The sequence below is a fragment of the Henckelia pumila genome, chromosome 3, assembly GCF_033568475.1.
Source record: "Henckelia pumila isolate YLH828 chromosome 3, ASM3356847v2, whole genome shotgun sequence".
Lineage (NCBI taxonomy): Eukaryota > Viridiplantae > Streptophyta > Magnoliopsida > Lamiales > Gesneriaceae > Henckelia > Henckelia pumila.
The window spans coordinates 120,972,346-120,997,761 of NC_133122.1; the positions used below are offsets into that span (position 1 = coordinate 120,972,346).

The 25,416-nt window shown below is 39.7% G+C and overlaps 1 protein-coding gene across 1 annotated transcript; it reads right to left on the reverse strand.

Moving 5' to 3' along the window:
- Window positions 1-1,395: 1,395 nt before the first annotated feature.
- On the reverse strand, window positions 1,396-4,855 carry LOC140892551 (uncharacterized). The gene is made up of 2 exons (XM_073301475.1): window positions 3,262-4,855; window positions 1,396-2,485 (listed from the first exon to the last, which is right to left on the reverse strand). Exons 1-2 carry the CDS (start codon window positions 4,306-4,308, stop codon window positions 2,129-2,131), a joined length of 1,404 nt encoding a protein of 467 aa, XP_073157576.1. The 5' UTR covers window positions 4,309-4,855; the 3' UTR covers window positions 1,396-2,128.
- Between the last annotated feature and the right edge of the window lie 20,561 nt (window positions 4,856-25,416).

Below are 25,416 nucleotides of genomic sequence, written 5' to 3' on the forward strand. Positions count from 1 at the left end.
GTATCGGGAGGAGAAAATTATATTAACACAATTGAGTCGTTATGATTATAGTATCACTATGATTTTACGAGTATTTAGAGTATAATATCGCCTTGGTGTCTTCTCACCATGTAAAAGTTTTATTTTGCTTTAGGAACAGCTGAACCAATTCCTTGATTTCATCTTCCTTAGGCTTCCTTTCAAGCATGTCTCGATTTCATTTGGGTAAGTCTAGATCTCCAACAAGGTCCAAGTTAATTCGGTTCTTCGTAGAACAAAGGCAAGTGAAAGTTTTTAAAGCTTTTGAAACCCATTCAATCTATTTTGTATTTTGATAAAATGATGTGTATCAAGATGTTATATGATGATTTATGTTGAGATATGTATGCATGATTTTCAAGAAATTTAAGAGCATGAAATTTTTATTTATACGAGATCATGAAACGTAAGTCGTTTTTGCCAATTTCTTGAGTTGATACAAGAGATTCACGTTCTTTTAATATTTGATGTGTTCTTGAAGTCTTAAGGAATTTTTTATCCATACATTATAGCATGAGTAGTAGAAAATATCATATTTTGAAGTGTTGAGTTAGTTTGAGTTAAAACTTGGAAATGAGACATGTGTTCGGTGGCACCGGATTAGTGACACTCGTTACCATTTTGATGATAAAGACTAGTTCTCTAATCCAAATTATATGAGGCTAATTTTATTTGAAAGCTAGCTTATTTATCTAAAACTTTCATGTTTTGAGTTTTGTTCAAATGGTTTTGGATGTTAGGCCAAAAGTACCCCGAATTGCATCAATTGTTTTGAATTTCATGCACTGACCAATCTCGGGAGAATGAGCTTAACCTTTTACTGAAAAATCCAATTATGGTGAAACCAGAGCATTGGAAATCTACGATCAAGAGCTACAACTTTTATGTTTATCACATTTCCAAATTCCGAACGTAAAATATAGTTTAATCTCCTGCAACATGATACTACAGAACAGGTCTCGCTCGAGCGTGAGATCTTGCCTCTCGAGCGAGAATGATTCTGCCCCTAAAACTTTTCTTGCATGTTTTTAAGTTATAAATTCATTTTTATGATGTACTAAGGTGTTTTAAGTATGTTTAAGAGTTCCCATGAAAAAATTTTCAAGTTTTACGTCAAAAACAAAAAGAACTACTCACGTGAAATGATTATGTTATGTATGCATGTACATGTCTAAGTTTCACTCATGAAACTTATGTTCAATATGTAAGTATGATTTTTATCATCTACTACATGTATGAAGTTATTGAGTAAGGTTTTAACGATCACGACATGTTAAAGTTACGATGTATGAATGATGAAAAAAAGGATGAAAGGATAAGACAATGATGTTGATGCTTCACAATGATGAAAGATATGATGTTATGATGAATGTTAAGATGATGCGAACAATTATGATGATACATGAAAGGTTTTGATGTCTTATGTGTCTTTTTTGTGGCAAATATGGGATTGGTACTTCGAGATGGGTGTTGGAGGGACCTTTCCAAATCTACAGGATTGGCACTTCGGGACAAGCTCCGGAGGGGCCTTTCCAATTATGAGTTAAGCAACAGAAAGATACGGGATTGGAACTTCGGGATAAGCTCCAAAGGGGCATTTCCAATTACTTGTTGATCAACATGAATGGCGAAATATGGCTCATTCGAAGAGTGATTAGCTTTGTAATAATATTATTGCTCACATTACACAAGCTAATCGGCTTGAATTATGACCATCTCTGTGCATCTTTATTTTTAGGAATCAGAATAATAGTGGCAGCAGTGACACTCCTGGGCAAAGAGGAACCAGCCCAAAAATCACGAATGGCCTCAATAAGATCAAATTTAATTATATCCCAGCATCTCTGATAAAAACCAGCTGAGAATCCATCCGGACCCGCTGCACTATCCTCATGTAAGGAACAAACACTATCATATACTTCCGACTCAGAAATAGGCCCAACCATAGATAAATTATCCACCTCATCTATCAACATAGGAATGTGATCAAATATGGCCCTAGTCGGAGCAGTTTGTTCACCAGTAAGCAGATTTTTGAAAAACCGAACCCCATAATCCATGATGCTCAACGAATTATCAAGAGGAATCCCATCCTCCCAGATCCTGTAGATTATATTCCTGGATCTTCTACGATTAACCATATTATGAAAAAGTTTAGTATTTTTCTCACCATCCACCATCCACTTAGCAGACGCTTTTTGTTTCCAGAATGCCTCCTCCATGGATAAACCGATCGACAAGTTAGCTGGGCCAAAGATCGTGCAGTCCTATTTTTTGCAGATGGAACTGCATCAAAGCTTTCTTCTGCGAGTGTAGCAGCCAAGTCGAGAGCCTTAACCTTGTCGTGAATGTTCCCGAAAACCTCCTTGTTCCACCATTTAAGATGATGCTTAAGCCTTTTCAATTTAATTACCAGACAGCTAAGTTCCCTCTCATCACGAGGATTATTCGAATTTAACCTGACCGTCTGCATAAATCCTTGGTGAATAAACCACATCTGCTGAAATCTAAATGAACTCACAAGTTTAGGAAGGAAAGGCGCCAAAATAAGAAGCGGACAATGATCAAAAGTGCCCCAATGAAGATGCTCAAGTTTAACAGAGTTAAAGTGATATGTCCAGGATGCAGAAATAAGAACACAATCCAATCGTTTCCAAATCCTAGTGTTCGTCCATGTGAATCGAGAACCCACAAATCCTACATCCACCAACCCGGAAGAAATAATAAAATCAAAAAATTCATGCATACCAACAAGATGATTAACAACACCAAGAGAATGATCTAAGGGGTCATCAATGATGTTGAAATCTCCCCCAACAATCCAAGGACACCCATCTTGCAGAATACAATCAAGTAAATTCTCCCATAAATTCCTCCGAGGAACTATGTTACATTTAGCATAAACAACAGACAAATAGATATCTGTTGGAAACAATTCAGACAATAGCCGCAAGTGCAGAACTTCTCATGATCGAGCACCACTGAAACCACAATATCAGAAGAAATATAAAACCAAACTTTATTATTCATATTGGTTATAACAGAGGAAAACCCAAACTTTTGATTCAACCATTCATGATTAAGAAGATGCATAGGTTCTAGAATCCCCAAAAACATCAGTTTATTATAATCTTTCAGAAACCTAATCCGTCTCTGAGCTGACTTACGATACCCCGAACATTCCAGATTGTACCAATCATTGAGAAATTTCAGATGTGATAGATACAAGCTGGTTTAAATTACCTCGAGTTCCCAATGCAGTAATCGATCTCGTTTTTTCGAAGGTCTCCCACGCCCTCGTTTAAGAGAATTTTCTCTAACCTCAACTTGATAATCCTCTGGCATGGATTCAAGAATGGTAATACATTTGGAGACCCCACTTTCAACAACAATATCTTCTGAATCATCCAAAATGGCTGTCTCCATCCGAATGTGCTGCTGCACAAGTGGAGCCCCATCTCTAAGAGCTCCATCATTATTAACCGACAACTGCTGGGCACCATTCAGAATTTCCCGACCATCCTTATCTTCCTCATACAAAGCTGCCCGGAATTTATCCGCCAAGTCCAGCAAACTTGAGTCATGGAACCTACTTCTCTGAGCATTCTCATGCATCCCTTGTTGAGATTTCTCCGCAGACGAATCCTGATTTGGTACCAATTTTTTAAATGGAGATTGTTCATCAATACCCCGCATTCCTTCCTCAATAAAAACACCATTCACCCACTCTCCCCTAACCTCAACTTTCCAGTCCCGCCCAAAAGATTGTTCAGGAACATACTGTGTCTTTGCGAGCACAATCTCTTCATTCATATCAGCAAGAAGCGGATCAAAACGATTCAAGCTAAGAGACCCCCGTAGATTCACAGGACTTCTCTCATCGAGAACATCAATCACCGACTCATTTCTCTTCTTTGATCCTACTTGCTTCCATTCCAGCCGAGGGCCATTCGAACTCCCAATATCCCTAGATTTTTGTTTTTCTTCCTGCCCCATTGGTGTTGACTCCCTCGCTCTCTTTTCTATGATGACATCTCGCAAATCAGATAATTTTTTTGATTTGGGAGGTGGTCGCGGAACTCTGCCATTCACATAACATTTCTCTCTGCCGTGCCCAACATGGCAACAATCAAAACAATATTTTGACAAAGCTTCATATACCACACGCTGTTGTATCGTTTGGTCCACTAATCCGATAAAAATATTCTTGTGTAAAGGCTGTAGTAGATCAACTTCTATAGACACCCGAGCAAAGTTCAGACGTTCAGATTTTGACGTTAACTCGTCCATCTTTAGAGGCTTTACAATCAAATTAGCAACAGAGTATAGATGTTTCTTATCAAATAAAGAAATCGGAAAATCTGAAAATCTTACCCATATCGGCACGATGGAACTCTCCTTTTGATAATCAAATTTTGGTGTCCATTTAAATACACACAGTTAATGGCCTAGTAGGAACCATCTCCCCTTTCCCCATAATCTTGCCATATCCTCTTCTAGCTTGAAATCGATGAATAAATAACCCGGCCGAAGAAATTTCACCACGTACGGGCCTGAAAACCCTACTGAAGCAAAATCTTGAACTATTCGATCCTTCGATGGCCACCCACAAGAAAACTTGCCGATCAAAGCATGTGGATATGCCTTTCCCATTTCAACAGTCTCCTCCTCCTAGAAGAAAATACCTGTTTTGTTTTTATATAAAACCATTGGATTGCAATTGACAGCGCCATCTACCAAGTCCAAGAAGCTTTTCCGAGAGATCCTAGGTAATGAAGCCAAGAATGCAGCTGCATATGATACCCAACCCCTGTCCGGTGGATCACTGGCCTCTGCTTTGCCGTCGCCGTCGTTAGGATCGGTAATAGGGCATGCGTTCACGGAGAGTTTTTTTTTCTTTTAGTCTCTAGATATCAATTTTATACTTATATACAAATACAATAAACATGTACATTCATATAGAAAATCATATTTTTGGTATAAGTGGTTAATGATGGGCCTGTTGAGATTCGTGATTTTCTCATCCAAGAACGCGCCGGAATTTAAAATTCCAATTAAATATTTGTCTTACAAATATCGCTTGGATTTTTTATGGATCGAATAATAAAATAATTCATATGGCATTTAGAACTAAATTATATTTAGCTATAAACGGTTGGCACTAACTATTCCGTATTTAAAGTGGATATAACTCTTTTTGTAAATCCCTATGAACAATCAATTGGATTTGCCAAACATTAAATCAATAAAGTCCACAATTTATTACTTGTTCCTACTCTTGATCACACTAGAAAGCAAAAGCATATTTTTTTGTAGAGATTGAAAAATCGAGCGACGAAATATTCCAATGCTTGGAATAGGGGTGGCCGAATTTTGGTTTACAAGTGGAGTGAGTTTCGACTTGCGTGCTCCCATATATTTATAGATGAAAAATTATACTAGTGCTACTAAGAATATTTTAAGCCCTAATGGGCTTCCTAATATTTATTTATTCTAGTTCAACTAGAATTAATTATATTCTAATGTGATGTGGCTCTCTAAGCCCACATAGTTTTAAAATTTAAATAAAATTCATCATAATCCCGATCGACGATCTACTATCATCAATGTGACGAGTTTAACTTACTCATTGTTATGAAACCAACTCCAAAATAACGAAATCACCGATTCAGTTTAGGAAACTTCCTAATTTGATCATTTCCACTAAAAAAAATTCAAAAATAGAATTTATTTATAAACCGTTTTATAATTTCATTATATTTGATCCTATCAAATTATTTTCATCAACTTCAACTCCTTGAATTAACTATCTCAACGGGAACAAGAAAAAACAATACTTGTATGACCCTCAATGATTCAGGGATAAAACTAGTTGCAAGTTCGCAACTCCTTGTGATTCAGGACATCGTTCTTTATGAGGGCTGACCCTGATTAGCCCCATCCTATGCATAAAATCTTTGATCATAGAATGTCAGAACTCATTTGTGATTGAACCCATCGAATCATGGTAAGAGCGCCTACTAGCATCGGCGTCCCATGATTCCATAGGTATCACTGATAGTGCCCACAAGAATCTTTCGACTAAGATTACAGTAAAATACGGTCCCGTCATCTCATATCTCCCGATCGAATCTTCAACCATTGGTACAATCGAGGATTGATAGAGATTCGATAATCATGTTAAATATATTAGAAGATATATAGTGGCATCACATGTTCAACTAGAGAAACTTTTTTCCCTTAAGAACATATCTTGCTTTGGCAAGAGATTCTACGCACTATTATCTCTTCAGAACACATAGGATATCTACGCTTGTAGGCGAGCGGTGAATCTTCGAATACAATGCACTGGCTCCTACACGTGTCATAACTACACCCAATCTCACCACCTGATGACACTCACAGAGTCGATAAATGAGTCAAAGTGCAGCCCCAGTGCATAGAGCCTAAGTGTTGTCCTAGATCATAAGGACTAATGGTGTGCTACCATAATCACGAACATATCCACTCGATAAATGATAACCACTTGAAAAGTCCTAGGGAGGGTAGTTTAGTAAACTCATAAAATGAGATCCCATCTTGTATTTTTGAAAATCTCTGTGTCCTTACCAATGAAATGTGGTACACTAATTCACAGATGCTTGTCTCGAACTCATACGACCTTTATCTTTATTTCATGATGCTCAATTTGACTAGGAACTTGTTTATAATATACAGTAACTTAAATATGTGTTTCATGATTGTCATCATATGTACAACCTCATATTCATTGTACTATAATATATTCAAGGTCTTTATTTATGAAACTTGCATGGGTATACAGATATTGAAAATCCAAAATAAATATAAAATGTAAATTATAATAAAACAAAGTTTTTTTATTACACTTGAGTCAATACAATCCATCGCCAAAAATTGTCTTGCAGGGCATCTATTCTAACAATATCCCACATGCCCTACAACCAGCTACCCATAAACTTCAATCCCATTTCTTGCTATGCTTCTGAAACAATGGACCTTGTAGGGGCTAAGCTAGTGGATCAGCAACATAATCTACAGAGCTAACTCTCTCGATAGATATGTCTCCTCTTCCCACAATCTCCAGAATGATGTGGAACTTCCTCGGTATATGTTTGGATCGCTGAGGAGACCTTGGCTCTTTCGTTTGCGCAACGTCACCAGGGACTGGATCAACTCCACTAAGGATGATGCAAAACTATTGGACGAAATTCATCATCCAAAATACCTGTTTTGCTGCATTCGATGCAGCAATGTATTCGGCCTCAGCAGTTAAATTCGCTATGGTGTCTTTCTTGGAACTCGTCCAATTGATAGCACCACCATTGAGAATGAGTACAAAACCAGAGGCTGAATTTGAATCATCCACGTCTGTTTGGAAGCTAGAATCATTTTAACTTTCTATCTTTAATTATCCACCCCCATAAGCCACGAACAAACACTTATTCCTTCGCAAGTATATAAGAATGTCATTCAAAAATTTCCAATGCATTGGACTCTGGTTCGCCTAATAGCAGCTCGTGATGCTCAAAGAATATGCTACGTCTCTATCTCATCGTTAGTCTTGGGGCACACTGGCCTTGATAGAGTAAATTCGTGACTCCTTGGTAGATGTTGTAGTAGCCCGTATCCGAAATCATTAATTAAGGAATTAATCATTATTACTTGGGAAGAGTTCGGAAGCTCCGAAGGTGAGTTCGAAAGCTCCGAACAGGATCGAAAGCTCCGATGCAGGATCGGAAGCTCCGATGGTATTACGTCAGGCATGACGTGTGGCTGGATCGGAAGCTCCGATCACCCCTATCCGAAGTCAATAAGTGATATTTTGACACGTGGCAGATCAGGATCTTCGAAAGCTCCGATGGCAGGATCGGACGTTCCGATCGAGGTTCGAACATTCCGATCGAGGATCGGAGGCTCCGATCATTGTCTATAAATAGAAGGCCGAGAATTCACTTTCAATTGCCAATTTCGGATTTCCTCTCTACTCTAGTCGTATTAGAGTTGTTCTAGCCTTCCTAGGCTTGACCCGGGAGTCGTCGAGGCGTTCGATAGTTGTAGCGGAGTTGTGCCCAAGTTCTTGAGGCATCGACATCAAAGGGCTAACGACGGACGAAGGTATAGCTTTTGCTTCCTATAAATATTTAGGAGTATGCAATAGCTTAGTTAAGGCTTTTAGAGCACTATAATGATAGTAGTATCATTTGGAAGTGTAGAGCAGACTATAGGCGTGGACCTAGAGTTGGTAGAGCTTGCACTGATTTGAGGTACGGAAGTACTGTTCGAGATATCCTGACTGAGTATACATGTATTATGTGACTGCATGGTTTATATGTCATTGATTTATGCTGCATTCATTTCCATACTGAGCTATCTCCTTTGAGATGTCTGTTAGTAGGGTTTTTCCCTATCCTGTTAGTGGTTGGACTGCCATCGATTTGGGTCCGGCATATCCACTGGTATTATGGTATGGGAGCCACCTCCTGAAGCGACGGCACAGCGTGCTACATACCAGGGCCCGGTCTATCTCTGTTATCTGATCCTTGACCTCGAGTTTATAGGGAGTTCACTTTGCATGCATGTATACTCATACTCTCGTACTGAGCGTTTTCTGCTCACGTCTCGTACTCTGTATTTCTGGACACCCTATTCCATGGGGTAGGTTTGCGATTGGATGAGGCGGGTGGATCCAAGAGGGGCTAGGCAGTGGTTGGTCAGCTGGAGCTTCGCCTAGGTTTTATTTCTGTTGTTATTGGATTGATACAACTGTTCGATTGGGTTGTATTATTATTTGAGTATTTACATATTCCTTGCCTTGGAATTGTATAATGTTTATGGTTTCCGCAGTTTTATTCTGATATCCGTTTAATTAAGTTAATTACATGCCTAAGTTCTGTTTAGTAGGTGATCCAGGTAAGGGTCACTACATTTATGGTATCAGAGCATGAAAAGTATTCTTGGGATTTAGATTCTACATTAATTTTGTAGATGGCAGATCTTGACGACCAGAGTGCCATTGACGACCAGAGTTCTCATGGCAGTATTGGTAGACGTTGGGGTGATGCCGACCGGGAGCCTCGTCGAGAACGCCGCCATCTTCATCGAGATGAGGACCGTTTCAGTGTACGTCGATTCTTGCAGATGGGGCCTAAGCCCTTGGTTGGAGGTGAGTCTTCGGAGGATGCGGAGAACTGGTTAGACCGCATGGAGACGACTTTTCAGACTTTCCAATGCACCGAGGAGCAGAAGATGGAGACACTGGGTTATATTCTGGATGGACGTGCACGCAGGTGGTGGAGGTTTACTTCTGCACCTTTTTTTGCGGCGAGAGGAGTGGCCACCTGGGCCGAGTTCCGCACAGCTTTTCAGAAGCTGAATTTTCCTCCTGCACTTTGTCAGTCGAAGGCGGGCGAGCTACTGAGTCTGCGACCGGGGGCCATGTCTATTGATGAGTATCAGCAGAAGTTCTTTGATCTGCTATCCTATTGCCCCGAGATTGCCGACAACTCCGAGATGAAGTATAATCTGTTCCTTCAGGGCCTTAACCCTGAGATCCATGACCATATGGCGGTTGGCGACGACATGTCCTACGAGGGGTTGGTGAGCCATTGTCACCTGGCGGAGGACAACATTCGACAAAACAAGTCTTTCTCTCAGTCGAGACCTGCTAGTTCTTTGGGTCCCCGTGCCCAATCTTTCAAGAAGTCTGGATCTACTTCTTCCTCTGGTTCTGGAGGTGTTGTCCGTTTCGGTAAGAAGAACAAGTGTGATCACTGTGGGAAGAACCATTCGACCGACCGTTGCCGTAGAGCTTCTGGAGCTTGATTCCGTTGTGAAGAGACTGGTCATATCCGGAGGGATTGTCCACTATCTGGGGGAGGCAGTTCTGGTTCTGGTTCAGGATTTGGTTCTCAGGCCACCATTCAGCAGAGGTCGCAGGGACAGCCTGCTGGGAGTTCTCATTTGAGGCCACGAGCTTCTGGCCAGGTGTTTGCCCTGAGACATGATCAGGCAGTGGAGGAGAATGAGAAAGTCATCGCAGGTACATTTCTGCTTTATGATATACCTGCTCTTGTACTTATTGACACTGGTGCATCTCATTCCTTCATTTCTGCACGTTTTGTTAAGAGGAATAAGTTACTATGCATTGCACTAGACGTAGTGATGTCTGTTTCTACTCCGACGGGCCAATCTCCTTTGGCTAAGCATCTAGTGATGGGTTACCATTTAGAGTTCGAGGGTAACATTCTGTTAGCGAATCTCATGGTTCTTGCGATGGACGACTTTGATTGCATTCTGGGAATAGATATTTTGACTACCTATCGAGCTTCAGTGGACTGCTATCAGAGATTAGTACGCTTTCATCCAGTTGAGGGTGATAGCTGGTTTTTCTATGGAGAGGGAGCGCGACCCCGATTCCTTTGGTATCAGCTTTGAGAGCCTGTCGAGCTCTAGAGTCTGGCGGGAAAGGCTACCTTATCTATACAGTTGATTTGTCCGCTGAGAGCATTGGGATAGAGAGCATTCCAGTCGTGGATGAATTTCCAGATATTTTTCCTGATGAGATTCCGGGTTTTCCTCCTGTTAGGAAAGTCGAGTTTGTCATAGAGTTGATGCCGGGTACTTCGCCTATTTCTCGAGCACCGTATCTTCTGGCTCCGTCAGAGATGCGTGAGTTGAAGAATCAGCTACAGGATCTTTTGGACAAGGGGTACATTCGTCCTAGTGTATCTCCTTGGGGAGCTCCTGTTCTCTTCGTAAAGAAGAAGGATGGGTCTATGCGGCTGTGCATTTACTATCGGCAGCTAAATCGAGTCACTGTGAAGAACAAGTATTCGTTGCCTTGTATTGATGACTTGTTTGATCAGCTGCAGGGCACTTCAGTTTACTCCAAGATTGACTTGAGATCTGGGTATCATCAGTTGAGAGTCCGTGATCAGGATGTAGCCAAGACTGCATTCCGTACACGCTATGGGCATTACGAGTTTCTAGTGAAGCCATTTGGTTTGACTAATGCGCCGGCTATATTCATGGACCTGATTAACCGTGTTTTCATGGAGTATTTGGACAAGTTTTTCGTGGTCTTCATTGACGACATCTTGGTGTATTCGCGTAATACGGAAGAACATGTTTCTCACTTGCGGTTGGTACTACGGACTCTTCGAGATAAGCAGTTGTACGCCAAGCTGAGCAAGTGTGAGTTCTGGATGGATCGAGTGGTCTTTCTTGGCCATATCATATCCAGGGAGGGGATTTCTGTTGATCCAAGAAAGATTGAGGCGGTACTTAATTGGTCGCGTCCGATGACAGTTGCTGAGATCCGTAGTTTTTTGGGTCTAGCAGGGTATTATCGTTGCTTCCTTCTGAACTTCTCTCAGCTAGCTCGACCTTTGACGCAGCTTACCCGCAAGGGTGTGGATTTCGAGTGGTCCTCCGAGTGTGAGGAGAACTTCTGTGAGCTTCGAGGGTGGTTGACTTCTGCGCCAGTGTTGGCATTATCATCAGGATTTGGAGGGTATGTGGTGTACACTGATGCTTCTCTTCAGGGGTTAGGTTGTGTCCTGAATCAGAATGGGCATGTGATCGCATACGCTTCTAGACAGCTGAAGCTTCATGAGGACAACTATCCAGTCCATGATTTGGAGTTAGCAGCAATTGTGTTCGCTTTGAAGATCTGGCGTCACTATCTGTATGGCGAGAAATTTGAGATCTTCACCGACCATAAGAGTCTCAAGTATTTGTTCACTCAGGCGGAGTTGAACATGAGGCAGAGACGTTGGATGTACTTGCTTAAGGACTATGATTGCGAGATTAAGTACCATCCGGGAGCTGCTAATCTCACTGCTGATGATTTGAGTCGCAAGGTGCGACTATCCGCACTTCAGACTTGTTCAATGTCTAGTACGATCAGTGACTGTTTTACTTCGGGATATACCTTCAAGCATAAGAAAGGTATGCAGAGTATCCAGATGTTTGCAATATTATCTGAGCCAGCTTTATATTCGCGGATTCGAGATGCTCAGATGTCTGATTCTAAGACCCAGCGTTTAGCTCGTCTAGCTAACGAGGGTAGCTCGTCTGGATTTCATTATCAGTCAGATGGCTTTCTGTGTTTGTCTGGTAGGCTTGTGATTTCGCAGGATGTAGAGTTGGAAAAGGAGATTTTGTCTCAGGCGCATCGCACTAAGTTAAGTATTCATCCTGGGAGCAACAAGATGTACAAGGATCTACGTACTCGTTTCTGGTGGAATGGAATGAAACGCAGTGTTTATCAGTTTGTTCCGAGATGTTTGGTGTGTCAACAGGTCAAGGCAGAACATCGACGACCTGGAGGATTGCTTCACAGTCTGCCTATTCCTGAATGGAAATAAGAGTTTATCACAATGGACTTTGTGACCCATTTGCCGGTATCCCCGAGGAACTGTGATGCTATCTAGATTGTGGTGGACCGACTCACCAAGTCAGCGCATTTCATTGACTATAGCTGGGAGTACAATGTGGATCGTATGGCTCGGTTGTACATTCAAGAGATCGTTCGACTTCATGGAGTGCCTGTGAGCATTGTCAGCGATCGGGACCCCAGGTTTACTTCTAGATTCTGGGGGAGTGTTCAGCATGCGATGGGTACTACTCTCAGTTTGAGTACTGCCTATCATCCGGAGACTGATGGTCAGTCAGAGCGCACTATCCGTACTTTGGAGGATATGCTTAGAGCGTGCATCATGGATTTTGGTTCAGCCTAGCAGGATCAATTGCCATTGATCGAGTTCGCGTACAACAATAGCTATCATACTAGTATTGGGATGGCACCTTTTGAGGCGTTGTACGGACGACGTTGTCGTTGTAGTGACCCTTACCCAGATCACCTACTAACAGAACTTAGGCATGCAATTAACTTAATTAAACAGATATCAGAATAAAACTGCGGAAACCATAAACGTTATACAATCCCAAGTAAAGAAATCTGTAATTTATCCAAATAATATACAACCAAGTCGAATAGCTGTATCAACCTCAAAACAACATAAATAAAACCTAGACGAAGCTCCAGCTGGTCAACCACTGACTAGCCCCTCTTGGGTCCACCCGCCTTGTCCAATCACAAACCTGCCCCATGGAATAGGGTGTCCAGAAACACAGAGTACGAGACGTGAGCATAAGACGCTCAGTACGAGAGTATGAGTATACATGCATGCAAAGTGAACTCCCTATAAACTCGAGGTCAAGGATCAGATAACAGAGACAGACCGGGCCCTGGTATGTAGCACGTTGTGCCGTCGCTTCAGGAGGTGGCTCCCATACCAAATACCAGTGGATTTACCGGACCCAAAGCCATGGAAGTCCATCCACGAATAGGATAGGGTACAACCCTACTAACAGACATCTCGAAGGAGATAGCTTAGTATGCAAATGAATGCAGCATATATCAATGACATATAAACCATGCAGTCACATAATACATGCATATTCAGTCAGGATATCTCGAATAGTACTTTCGTACCTCAAATCAGTGCAAGCTCTACCAACTCTAGGTCCACGCATATAGTCTGCTCTACACTGCCAAATGATACTACTATCATTAAAGTGCTCTAAAAGCCTTAACTAAGCTATTGCATACTCCTAAATATTTATAGGAAGCAAAAGCTATACCTTCGTCCGTCGTTAGCCCTTTGATGTCGATGCCTCCAGAACTTGGGCACAACTCTGCTACGACTTCCGAACGCCTCGCCGACCGTCGGGTCAAGCCTAGGAAGGCTAGAACAACTCGAATAGACTAGAAAGGAGAGGAAAATACTCGGAATTGGCAATTGGAAATGAAGCCTCGGCCCTCTATTTATAGACAACGATCGGAGCTTCCGATCCTCGATCGGAACGTCCGATCTTGACATCGGAGCTTCCGAAGATCCTGATCTGCCATGTGTCAAAATATCACTTGTTGACTTCAGATAGGGGTGATCGGAGCTTCCGATCTAGCCACACGTCATGCCTGACGTAATACCATCAGAGCTTCCGATCCACCTTCGGAGCTTCCGATCCTGTTCGGAACTTCCGAACTCACCTTCGGAGCTTCCGAACTCTATCCAAGTAATTATGATTAATTCCTTAATTACTGATTTTGGTTATGGGCTACTACAGTCGTACTCCACTATTCTGGGAAGAAGTTGGGGAGAGACAGGCTGAGGGACCGGAGCTTATCCAGCAGGCGGTAGACATTGTTTATCAGATCAAGAAACGGATTAAGACTGCACAGGATTGTCAGGCCAGCTATGCTAACACCAAGCGTAGGCCTTTGCAGTTTGATGTCGGGGAGAAAGTGTTTTTGAGAGTGTCATCTTTTCGCAAAATTCTCAGATTTGGCCTTAAGGGCAAGTTGTCTCCCAGATTTCTCGGTCCATTTGAGATTTTGGAGAGCATTGGCGATTTGGCTTATCGACTAGCTTTGCCACCGCATCTTTCTAGTATTCACGAAGTGTTCCACGTATCTCTTTTGCGACTGTATGTGGCGGATGAGTCTCATATTCTGCAGCGGTCTGAGGTTCAGGTGAGCAAGGATTTGACCTATGTTGAGAAACCTATTCGTATCCTGGATTATAAGGATAAGGTTTTGCGGAACAAAGTCATTCCTCTGGTTTTAGTTCAGTGGCAGCGCCGAGGCACTGAAGAAGCTACTTGGGAGTTTTAGGACAGGATGCGTGAAGACCATCCTGAGTTGTTTTGATTTCATTCTTAAGTTGTATTCAGTTGCAAACTTTGTAAACGTTTGATTTGAATAAAGAATGTTTCTGATTTCTTTTTACATTCACTACTTAAGATCTGTTTTCGAGGAAAAAACATCTTAAGTGGGGGAGAATGTAGTGCCCGTACCCAAAATCAGTAATTAAGGAATTAATCATTATTACTTGGGAAGAGTTCGGAAGCTCCGAAGGTGAGTTCGGAAGCTCCGAACAGGATCGGAAGCTCCGATGGTATTACATTAGGCATGACGTGTGGTTGGATCGGAAGCTCCGATCAGGATCGGAAGCTCCGATCACCCCTATCTGAAGTCAACAAGTGATATTTTGACACATGGCAGATCAGGATCTTCGGAAGCTCCGATGGCAGGATCGGACATTCCGATCGAGGTTCGGACATTCCGATCGAGGATCGGAGGCTCCGATCATTTTCTATAAATAGAAGGCCGAGAATTCCCTTTCAATTGCTGATTTCGGATTTCCTCTCTACTCTAGTCGTATTCGAGTTGTTCTAGCCTTCCTAGGCTTGACCCGGGAGTCGTCGAGGCGTTCGATAGTCGTAGCGGAGTTGTGCCCAAGTTCTGGAGGCATCGACATCAAAGGGCTAACGACGGACGAAGGTATAGCTTTTGCTTCCTATAAATATTTAGGAGTATGCAATAGCTTAGTTAAGGCTTTTAGAGCACTATAATGATAGTAGTATCATTTGGCAGTGTAGAGCAGACTATAGGCGTGGACCTAGAGTTGGTAGATCTTGCACTGATTTGAGGTACGGAAGTACTGTTCGAGATATCCTGACTGAGTATGCATGTATTATGTGACTACATGGTTTATATGTCATTGATTTATGCTGCATTCATTTGCATACTGAGCTATCTCCTTCGAGATGTCTGTTAGTAGAGTTTTTCCCTATCCTGTTAGTGGTTGGACTGCCATCGATTTGGGTCCGGCATATCCACTGGTATTATGGTATGAGAGCCACCTATTGAAGCGACGGCACGACGTGCTACATACCAGGGCCCGGTCTATCTCTGTTATCTAATCCTCGATCTCGAGTTTATAGGGAGTTCACTTTGCATGAATGTATACTCATACTCTCGTACTGAGCATTTTATGCTCACGTCTCGTACTCTGTATTTCTGGGCACCCTATTCCATGGGGCAGGTTTGCGATTGGATGAGGCGAGTGGATCCAAGAGGGGCTAGGCAGTGGTTGGTCAGCTGGATCTTCGCCTAGGTTTTATTTCTGTTGTTATTGGATTGATACAACTGTTCGATTGGGTTGTATTATTATTTGAGTATTTACAGATTCCTTGCCTTGGAATTATATAATTTTTATGGTTTCCGCATTTTTATTCTGATATCCATTTAATTAAGTTAATTGCATACCTAAGTTCTATTTAGTAGGTGATCCAGGTAAGGGTCACTACAGATGTCCTCTAGGATTCATCCATAGACAACCTCTTTAGTATGGTATCAATATATGTAGCTTGAGTGTGCCCCAACATCCTCTTTGATCTATCCTTATAGATTTGTATTCCCAATACATATGATGTTTTACCCATATATTTCATTGAAAATTTTCTTGCTAACCACACTTTATTTGATTTCAATAATCCTACATCATTCCCAATGAGAAGGATAACATCAACATAAAGAATTAGGAATGTCACTGCACTCCCACTAACTTTCTTCTAAACACATGGTTCCTCAGGATTCTTCACAAAATCAAACTCTTTGATAGTGCTATCAAATATGAGGTTCCAACCCTTGATGCTTGTTTGAGAGCATATATTGATCTCTGAAGCTTGAATTCCTTATGTTCGCTTTCTACAAATGTGAAACCTTCAGGTTGAGACATGTAAATATCTTCCTTAATGTCCTCATTAAGTAACATTGTCTTCATGTTCATTTTCCATTTCTCACAGTCATACCTTGCAGTTATGGCTAGCAGAATCTTGATGGACATCAACATAGCAACTGGAGAAATGGTCTCCTCATATTCAACTCCTTGCCTTTGAGTATATCTTTTGGCTACCAATATTTCTTTGAAGTTCAGCACCTTCCCATATGCTCCAAGTTTTCTTTTTTAGATCCATTTGCATCCTACGAGAAGAATTCCCTTAGGTGGGTCAACTAATGACCAAACATGATTGAGTCCATCTCAGAATGCATAGCTTCAATCTATTTAGTTGATTCATCATTAGATATTGCTTCCTTGAATTTCCTTGAACCACTTACATGGTCCAGCTCATAATGGCATTATTCATGAAGAAGAGTGTATCTAGTAGGCGTTCTGATAGTTCTCTCATACCTCCTTGGTGCGTGATCTCATCGACTTGTTGTTGGGGTTCGGGTTCTATTTTTATTGTAGTGGGTGTTTCTTGAACCTCTTCGAGATCTATCATCTTACTTTTTCTATCGAGTAGAAACTCTTTCTTTAAGAAGATGATATTTCTTGGAAAAAAAAAATAATTGTTTTGTCTGTATGATAAAAGTAAAATCCAACAGAGTTCTTTGGATATCCCATGAAATAACATAAAGTGAATTTACTATCCAATTTGTCTCCCACATTTTGATCCACGTAAGCAGGACATCCCAATATCTTGAAGTAAGAATATTTTGGAGGTTTCTCCATCCATTATATTATATGGTGTTCTATCCACTGTCTTTGTATGCACAATGTTAAACAATTTTGCCGCATTTTCAAGCGCATGACCCCAAAATGAAGGCGAAAACTCAGTGAATCCAATCATTGATCTAACCATATCCATCAATGTTCGATTACGATGCTCTAACACACCATTCAATTGTGGTGTGCCTGGTGTAGTTCACTGTGAGAGAATCCCATTCTCCTTCAGATAGTTTAGAAACTCAGTAATAGAGTATTCTTGTTGGAAACTAAGCGGGGGGAGGGGGGGGGGGGGGGAATTAGGTTCCTTGACATCTTCTGTGATTTAAAATGATTTTGAAAAAAAAACAAGCGGAAGAATTTTGGACAATAAAAAAAATAAAAATAAATTTAAAGTAAATAAAATGATAGAAAGTAAATAAAGAAGTAAAAGAGAGAAGAGATGTTTGTGGAAGTTCGACGAAGAATCGTGTACATCTCCCCTTCTCGGCTAAGATCGATTAACCGAGGTATCACTAGAACTTTTTCTTGGCCTTGAAGGCTTCAAGGATAATGATAAGTGAAACGCCTTCTACCTCTACTATAATTAAAAATTAAATAAAATGTGGATTTTTTTAAAAAAAACAATATTTTGGCATAACCTCTCTGTTTATATTAAAACTCACCTGTCACAGACAGCAAGCTAAAAACTCCACCATCAACACAGATAAACTAGACCGAGAGAAAAAAATGAACGAGTCCCTAAAGAAAGAGATTCGTCATTGCAAACAGCCAAAAGTTTAACAATTTAATATTTACATTCCAACAAATAAATATAAAAGTTAATACAATTACATTTACCCAACAAGAGAAATTAAATACTTCATAACATTTGAATTCGATTAAACTCTGCGAAATACTGACATAGGTCGGAGGGATGTGTCTTGCTCGCATCGCAGTCTGCTCGAGAGTCAATCCCTCAATCTCAACGAAGATCTAATCCTGCACCAACAAAGTAGTGAGCCCAAAATTTCAACAAGTATATGCCATGGAATAACGAGGGTTTAAAATACATGCGTCGTACTAAAAATAATAATAAGTATACAGTGATCTCACACGAAAGAAACACAACTCATGCCCGAAGTAGAACCTTAACAATATGCAATGAAAACATGACATTCATGAACATTTCCTTTTTAATTATCCTGTGGATTCAGATCCTCGATTGTAACTATGGTTTTTGATCAATCAATGGCTACAATCCTATGCCGGCAAGGATACCGAGATCTCTCCCGACACCACATTTCCACTCGGAATTGGTAGGAAAGCCGAGATTTCTCCCGACCTCGTACTTCACGTCTCGTTGGTAGGAAATCCGAGATTTCTCCCGACCTCGTACCACACGTCTGGTTGGTAGGGAAGCCAAGATGTCTCCCGACCTCGTACTACACATATAATTTGGGCAAGTGAGCCAGAGCATCCCTCGACCCATCATTGCACGTCTAAGTCACAACCAACTTTTCTCATTCATTTACTTTACATTTAATTTAACCTTTTCACATTTAACTTTTCATCTTTTCACCTTTTCATCTTTTCATAATTTATACTTGGGGACTAGAACATGAATAATTTGAAATTTTACTCACACGAAGGATAAGAACAACAAACTTGAAATTACGACTTCAAATGATGACATAAAGTTTTAAATCTTGGATAAATGGTGTATGAGTGGCTGCCCCTAAACACACAATCCTCAATGAATGTTGGACATAACCTAGTAAGAGTCAATACGGGCGTTCGGCCCATAAACTGGCCCAATCCTTAACCAAACGAAATCCCGTTCAAACCGAAGTCTCCTATACATCCTAAATCATCCAAATTACCAGGTCACAACTTCTCATTCCATACCTAACTACCCGAAAAATTCACATTTCCGGACAGCAACTACACTTAGAAAAATTCTGCACAGCCACCTTGTATTGCCTCACCCTTAAATTATCCAAAACATATCCAAATGAAGCCCAATTTGATTCGAAACGACCCCAACATCTTAAAATTGACCTAAGCTTAAGCCACATCCCGACCAGATCTCCCGTGAAAACCCCCTGTACCAAAAACCAGCAACCATGCGCAACAAACTATCTAACAAGGCCAACCTACACTTTCAACTTCTACTCTATGAATTTCTTGCCTTAACCTAACCTTTCCAGCCTATATACCCGCTTCAGTACCACCCTTTAAACCACAATATACCTCGAGCCAAGCCCTTCACCTGGACCTAGCTCAAGTCCCATTCTAGGCCGATTTTCTTGACCCGATTACCTCGAATGACACGGCCGCAACTACTACCATCAACCCTTTACCTCCAGCCCTTAAAATCCATCCAAGCATCATCCAATACATCATTTAAACTCCCATAATCATGCCTAGGCAGCCCCTATACATCCTTAATCCAAAAATTTAGAAACCAAGCTCGAATGACGAACAAACGCAAGCTGAAATTTTTAAAATGCAACAACCGTTTCAAGATTTGGTCAATACACAATACATGGCTCATTTCAATTCCAAAATACATGCAAATTATGAAATTAAAGCATGGACCCTCTGAATTTTACCCAAAACTCGAAAAACATGCATACACCACACACAATATTGATGGGATTTTCGAAATTATACAAGGACTCACCAAAACTATACTCCAAACACATCACAAACCTTAAAAAATCAGCAAATAAGCTTGGGATTCGAAATGAACATGGAACCCCTACTTATTTTGATAAAAAAAATTTCGAAACCCTAGTATTTAGTCATTAAAACTCAAAATACATGTAGTAATACAAAACATACACATAATATCTTTGCTTGGGGACAAAAGGATAGCATATACTTGCCTTATTTTTTGAAATAATACCCAAAACTTAGCTCAAAATTGAGAGGAGGAAGAGGAGAACAAGTTTTTTTGAGAAGGCAACGAATTCCGACCGACGAGGGAGGAGCTAAGGCGGCGGCAGATTGGAGGAGAAACATGGGGAGAGGGGCGACAACTATGGGCTTGGGAAGGGGGAGGGAATTATTTTGTTTTTTTAATTAGTGTTATAGCAATAGGTGTGTATAGGTGTGTGTATGTAGTAGTTGTTATTTAGTATAATAATAAAGTTGCTACTAGAAGTTTAACAACTACTACACAATACACACTCTCATAGTTTAAATTTCTTATATTTTAAAACTACGAGTTGTAGGGATTTAAATAACCATTATCCGGATTTTAAAATGCTAATTTTGAAAGTAACTAAATATCTCACCTAACTCTTTTAAAATGGCTACCCAAAAAAAATCTTTAGAATAAATATTTATCTACTTTTCTCAAATTTGAAGTATTTAAAATCTTTAAATAAAGTACAGCTCAATGTCCTCGGCTCCCCTCGTCAGCCCTGAAATAAATGCAACTCAAGAATTCCTTTAAAATCAATACTTAAATATTTTGATGTCACAACGATAAATAAAATATTTAAATAATAACCAGAGTGATTAAAATAATTTAAATAAAATAATTAAACATCTAAAAGTCATTTAAATAAATACAAAAGTGGAATTAAAAAAAAACATTTGAAACAAATTGGACAATCTAAAGCATTTAAAATGAATAAGCTAGACATTTAAAATGATTTAAAATAACTAACCGCTAAGCATAAGTTATTTAAAATAAATAAGTTGGACAATCAAACGTATTTAAATAGATAAGCTGAACAATTATAACCATTTAAATATGCAAGCTTAAACCTTTGAAGTATTTAAAAAAAATTAAATTTCACAATAAAATCATTTAGACAAATAAATTAAAAAATTAAAAACATTAATTAAATATTTAGTACAATAGAATCATTTGAATAAACAATTAATATTTTATTAACAAATAATTCAGATAAAGAATTTTAAATCGATTAAACTTAAAAGTAATAATCATAATATATTTTTTAATTTAATGCATGCGATTTAGTAGATTAGATTTTAGGTGCTAAAATAAGTATTTTATTTCATAATTTTGTGGTAATTTTTGGGTCTATTTTGCATGTATTCATTTTGTGTTAGCATCATTTAAGTGTAATTTTATTATTTTTCATGCATATTTTCTACACCATAATTTTCCTGGTTTAATTGTAGGATTTATGAAGAAATCAAAATTGGGCAGAAGTGGATAGGCTCGAGCGGGTGTTTTTGCCGCTCGAGCGCTTGAAGGTGGAAATCGAAGTCAAGGATCGAAAAGTGTGTGCTCGAGCGGGTATTTATGCCGCTCGAGCTTGATAAAGAATTGAAAAAAAAGAAGAAAGCATAAAGTTGTGCGCTCGAGTGGGTGTGTATGGTTCTTGAGGACGGTAGAGGAAAATTCAAGCAGCAACAACAGAAAGTTGTGGTCTCGAGCGGGTGTTTTTACTGCTCGAGCGCGATCGCGAGAAGGAAATTTGCTGAAATCGAACTTTTGAAAAGGAAACAGAGGGATCTTGGATTCTAGGCGTATAAATAGAAAATTTTAACAGATTTTTGGGGATTCAGATAATTGCAGCTGGCGGCTAGGGCTTGAAGGATTGATGCTTTTGAAGAACTCTCCATCTTCTTCCTCTAAATTCTTCTTCTTTTGTTTATGCTTAAAACTACTTTTTGAATTATAATTTTGCTTATGGAGTAGTTTTTCCTTTCGATTAAGGCCGCGAGATTGGGCCGAGACTGCTTTATGTTAAACACGTGGAATTCTATTTAGGATTTTTGATTTATTTTAATTATTAATTGTTGGAATTTTTCATATTGTTCTTGTGAATTATTTGACCAATTATTTGCTTGATTTGTTGATTGATTCTAAGACGAAACTTTAGGAATTGATTTTTGCTTCACCTCAACAATTAACACAAGGTTAAATTGACTTGAAATAGTAATCCATTTCATTGTGCGATTTTAGGTAAAAATTGAATTTTCATAAATATTTAATGCGTTTGAGTTTGACTAGAATTAATTAAAAATAATTAATCCGTCCAAATTAAATAGATTTATCAAGGTCTAGAAACATGTTGTTGAATAGAAAAGAAAAATTCACCTTGATTAGGAATAATCTTGAGTTTTAGATTGTGTCACGTGTATGCATGAATTAGCTCGGTAACTTCGTTTGCTTTGGTCTATTTATTTCAATTGAATTTATCTTTCTGAGTTCTATTTGCTTTCTTTCTATTTTCTGATTAATTTATTTATTATTTCTAGTTTATTTGAATAAACTCAAACAACTTTTATTATTTAGTCTAGATTAATCAAAATAATTATATTTTGGCAATCATCTATTAGTCTTTGTGGGATCGATACTTGGACTCGTTTTCCATATTATACTATTACTTGACCTAGTTCACTTGCTAGATTTATTCCCAATCAAAATTTTCGGTCAAGTTTTGGCGCCGTTGCCGGGGACCATTAGTTGATATCAAGATTTTTTATTTACTTGAAACTAGATTTCTATTTCTTTGTCTATTAATATTCTGAATTCTGAATTTTTCATTTGTTTTTTATTTCATGTGCTTTATGATCTCATACCACTTGACTTGGAAATCGAGAGCACACTCCGCAACATACGAAAAGCTCAAAAGAAGATAAATAGTACTTGAGTCAAAATCAGAAGGAGATTTCGAAAGCGATACTAAATCTGAAGTTGAGATGGCAAACGGAAAAAACAATCGTACTGTTTTGGATCTCATTCGACCTCCAATTGCTGGATATGGATCCAGTATTGTTCGCCCCACTGTTGAGGCTAACAATTTTGAGCTTGAACCTGCCATTATTTAGATGATACAACTTCAATCTCGGTTTGGAGGAACTGCAGTGGATGATCCGTACGCTCATCTGGAGAGATTTATGGCTATCTGTTACACATTCAAATTAAATGGAGTTATAGTTGATGAAGTGAGACTGCGTTTATTTCCGTTCTCCTTGCAAGGAGATGCAACTGAGTAGCTTAGAGAGTTGTCTGTCGGGTTTATCACGACATAGATGGAACTTTTTCAAGCCTTTTTGAACAAGAATTTTCCACCAACCAAGATGGCGCGGCTGTTTTTTGACATTATATCATTCAGATAGAAAGACGGAGAATCACTTAATTCAGCCTAGACCTGATTCAAGAAGATGTTGAGGACGTGTCCTCAGCATAATCTGACACATAGCCAGAAGACTCAGACATTCTATAATGGTGTTGACCCGTCAGTGCGATCCATTCATGAAGCAATATAAAATGGGAGTTTATTCAAGAAAACTCCAGCGGACGAATGGAAGATAATTGGGAACATGGCGGAGAGTATTGTGGGATGGCCAGATCTTAAGAAGGAAAAAAAGCAGGATTTCTTGAGATTATTGCATTAACAAGGCTGACTGCCAAGATTGAAGCATTAAGACACCAAATGCCATAGATGCAGGCATCTCATGTTAATCAAGTGTAAGGAATGGTCGTCGAAGAACAACAGATTCAAGTAAGGCAGCAGTATAATCCGTACATCAACACATGTAATGCGGGCTGGAAACATAATCCTAACTTTTCGTGGAAGCCCTCAGAAACTTCAAACACCTCCAAACAAGAAGAGAAGAAACCAAGCTTTAAAAAATTATGATGAAGTATGTGGCTGGAACCGAAACACGACTGCATAATCAAGAGGCAAAGATGAGAAAGCTAGAAACTCAGATGGCTTAGATAGAAAACCTGCTATTGACCCGTGCTCCTGGGTCGCTTCCTAGAGATACTGAGAAAAATCCTAGGAACGTGAGTGTTGTAGCAACTGTGTAGGAAACAATCAAAGTAGAAAGTGAAGCGATGGGTGGAGAAAAGGAAGCTGTAGAAAGAAAATCTGGAGGACTCAAGAGGGAACAAGGATGCCACCGACAAAGCCGCAGATGCAGGTAAGAAAGGTAAGTCCTCTAACTCTAAAATTAATGCTAATGTTGATAGAAGTAAACTCCCTTTTTTCCAACAATCAAAGCAATTGCAATTGAATAATCAATTTTCAAAATTCCTTCATATTTTCAAAAAGGTGCACATAAATATTCCATTTGCGGATGCTTTGGCTCAGATGCCCAGTTCCGTAAAGTTTTTGAAAGAAAATTTGTTAAACAAGGGAAAACTGGTGGAATTTAAAATGGTTAAGCTTTCGGAGGAATGTTCGGAAATTTTACAAAATAAATTACCTCTGAAGCTTAAGGATCCTGGTAGCTTTTCTATTCCTTGCACCATAGGAAATATTTTTTTCATCAAAGCCTTATGTGATCATGGTTCAAGCATAAATTTGATGTCGTATTCATGTTTTGAAAAGCTAGGAATAGGTGAAGTGAAATCAACTACAATCTTCCTACAGCTGGCTGATAGATCGGTTAAATATCCTAGAAGAGTTGTAGAAGATGTTTTAGTAAAGGTTGATAAGTTCTTATTTATAGTGGACTTTGTTGTTCTTGACATGGAAGAAGATCGAGAGATACCTCTTATATTAGGAACACCATTTTAGCCACTGGAAAGGCTCTTATTGTTGTGCAGATAGAGTTATACGTAGATGTATCCCAACAGAGGAGGTAAGTTCTATTCTCTCACACTGTCACAAAGGACAGACCGGGGCCATTTTGGAGTGGTTAGAACCGTGGCTAAATTCATCAAATCGGGGTTCTATTGGCTTTCAACGTTTAAAGATGCTCATAATTTTGTGACTGCATGTGATGAGTGCCAGTGATGCAAACGTGGTTGGATCGCATGATGATAAAGTTTCTAAGCATGTGAGAGACCCATTGGAGCTGATAAAAGGACACTGACTAGGGGTAAAAGCAAGAAATTCAAGGAAGCACTCCAATGAATGTTTGCAAACGTAGTGCTGATTCTTGAAGGAGTTGCGGAGCATGGAAATCATGTTGGAAGTTGTCCTAAAATCATTCGAGTGCATGGAGATCAATAAGAGAATATATGCCCGGAACCGCCCGGAAATCAACTCGCGAAGACGCCCGGACCCAGGTCCGGACCCAGGGACGGACCTGG

What these genes read in the sequence shown, in the direction of transcription:
- LOC140892551 (XM_073301475.1), bottom strand. Translation starts at nt 4,308, where the DNA reads ATGGACGAGTTAACGTCAAAATCTGAACGTCTGAACTTTGCTCGGGTG. An exon ending in TACTGCATTGGGAACTCGAG is followed by an intron (nt 2,486 to 3,261) that starts GTAATTTAAACC and finishes GGATTTATGCAG; the next exon opens with ACGGTCAGGTTAAATTCGAA.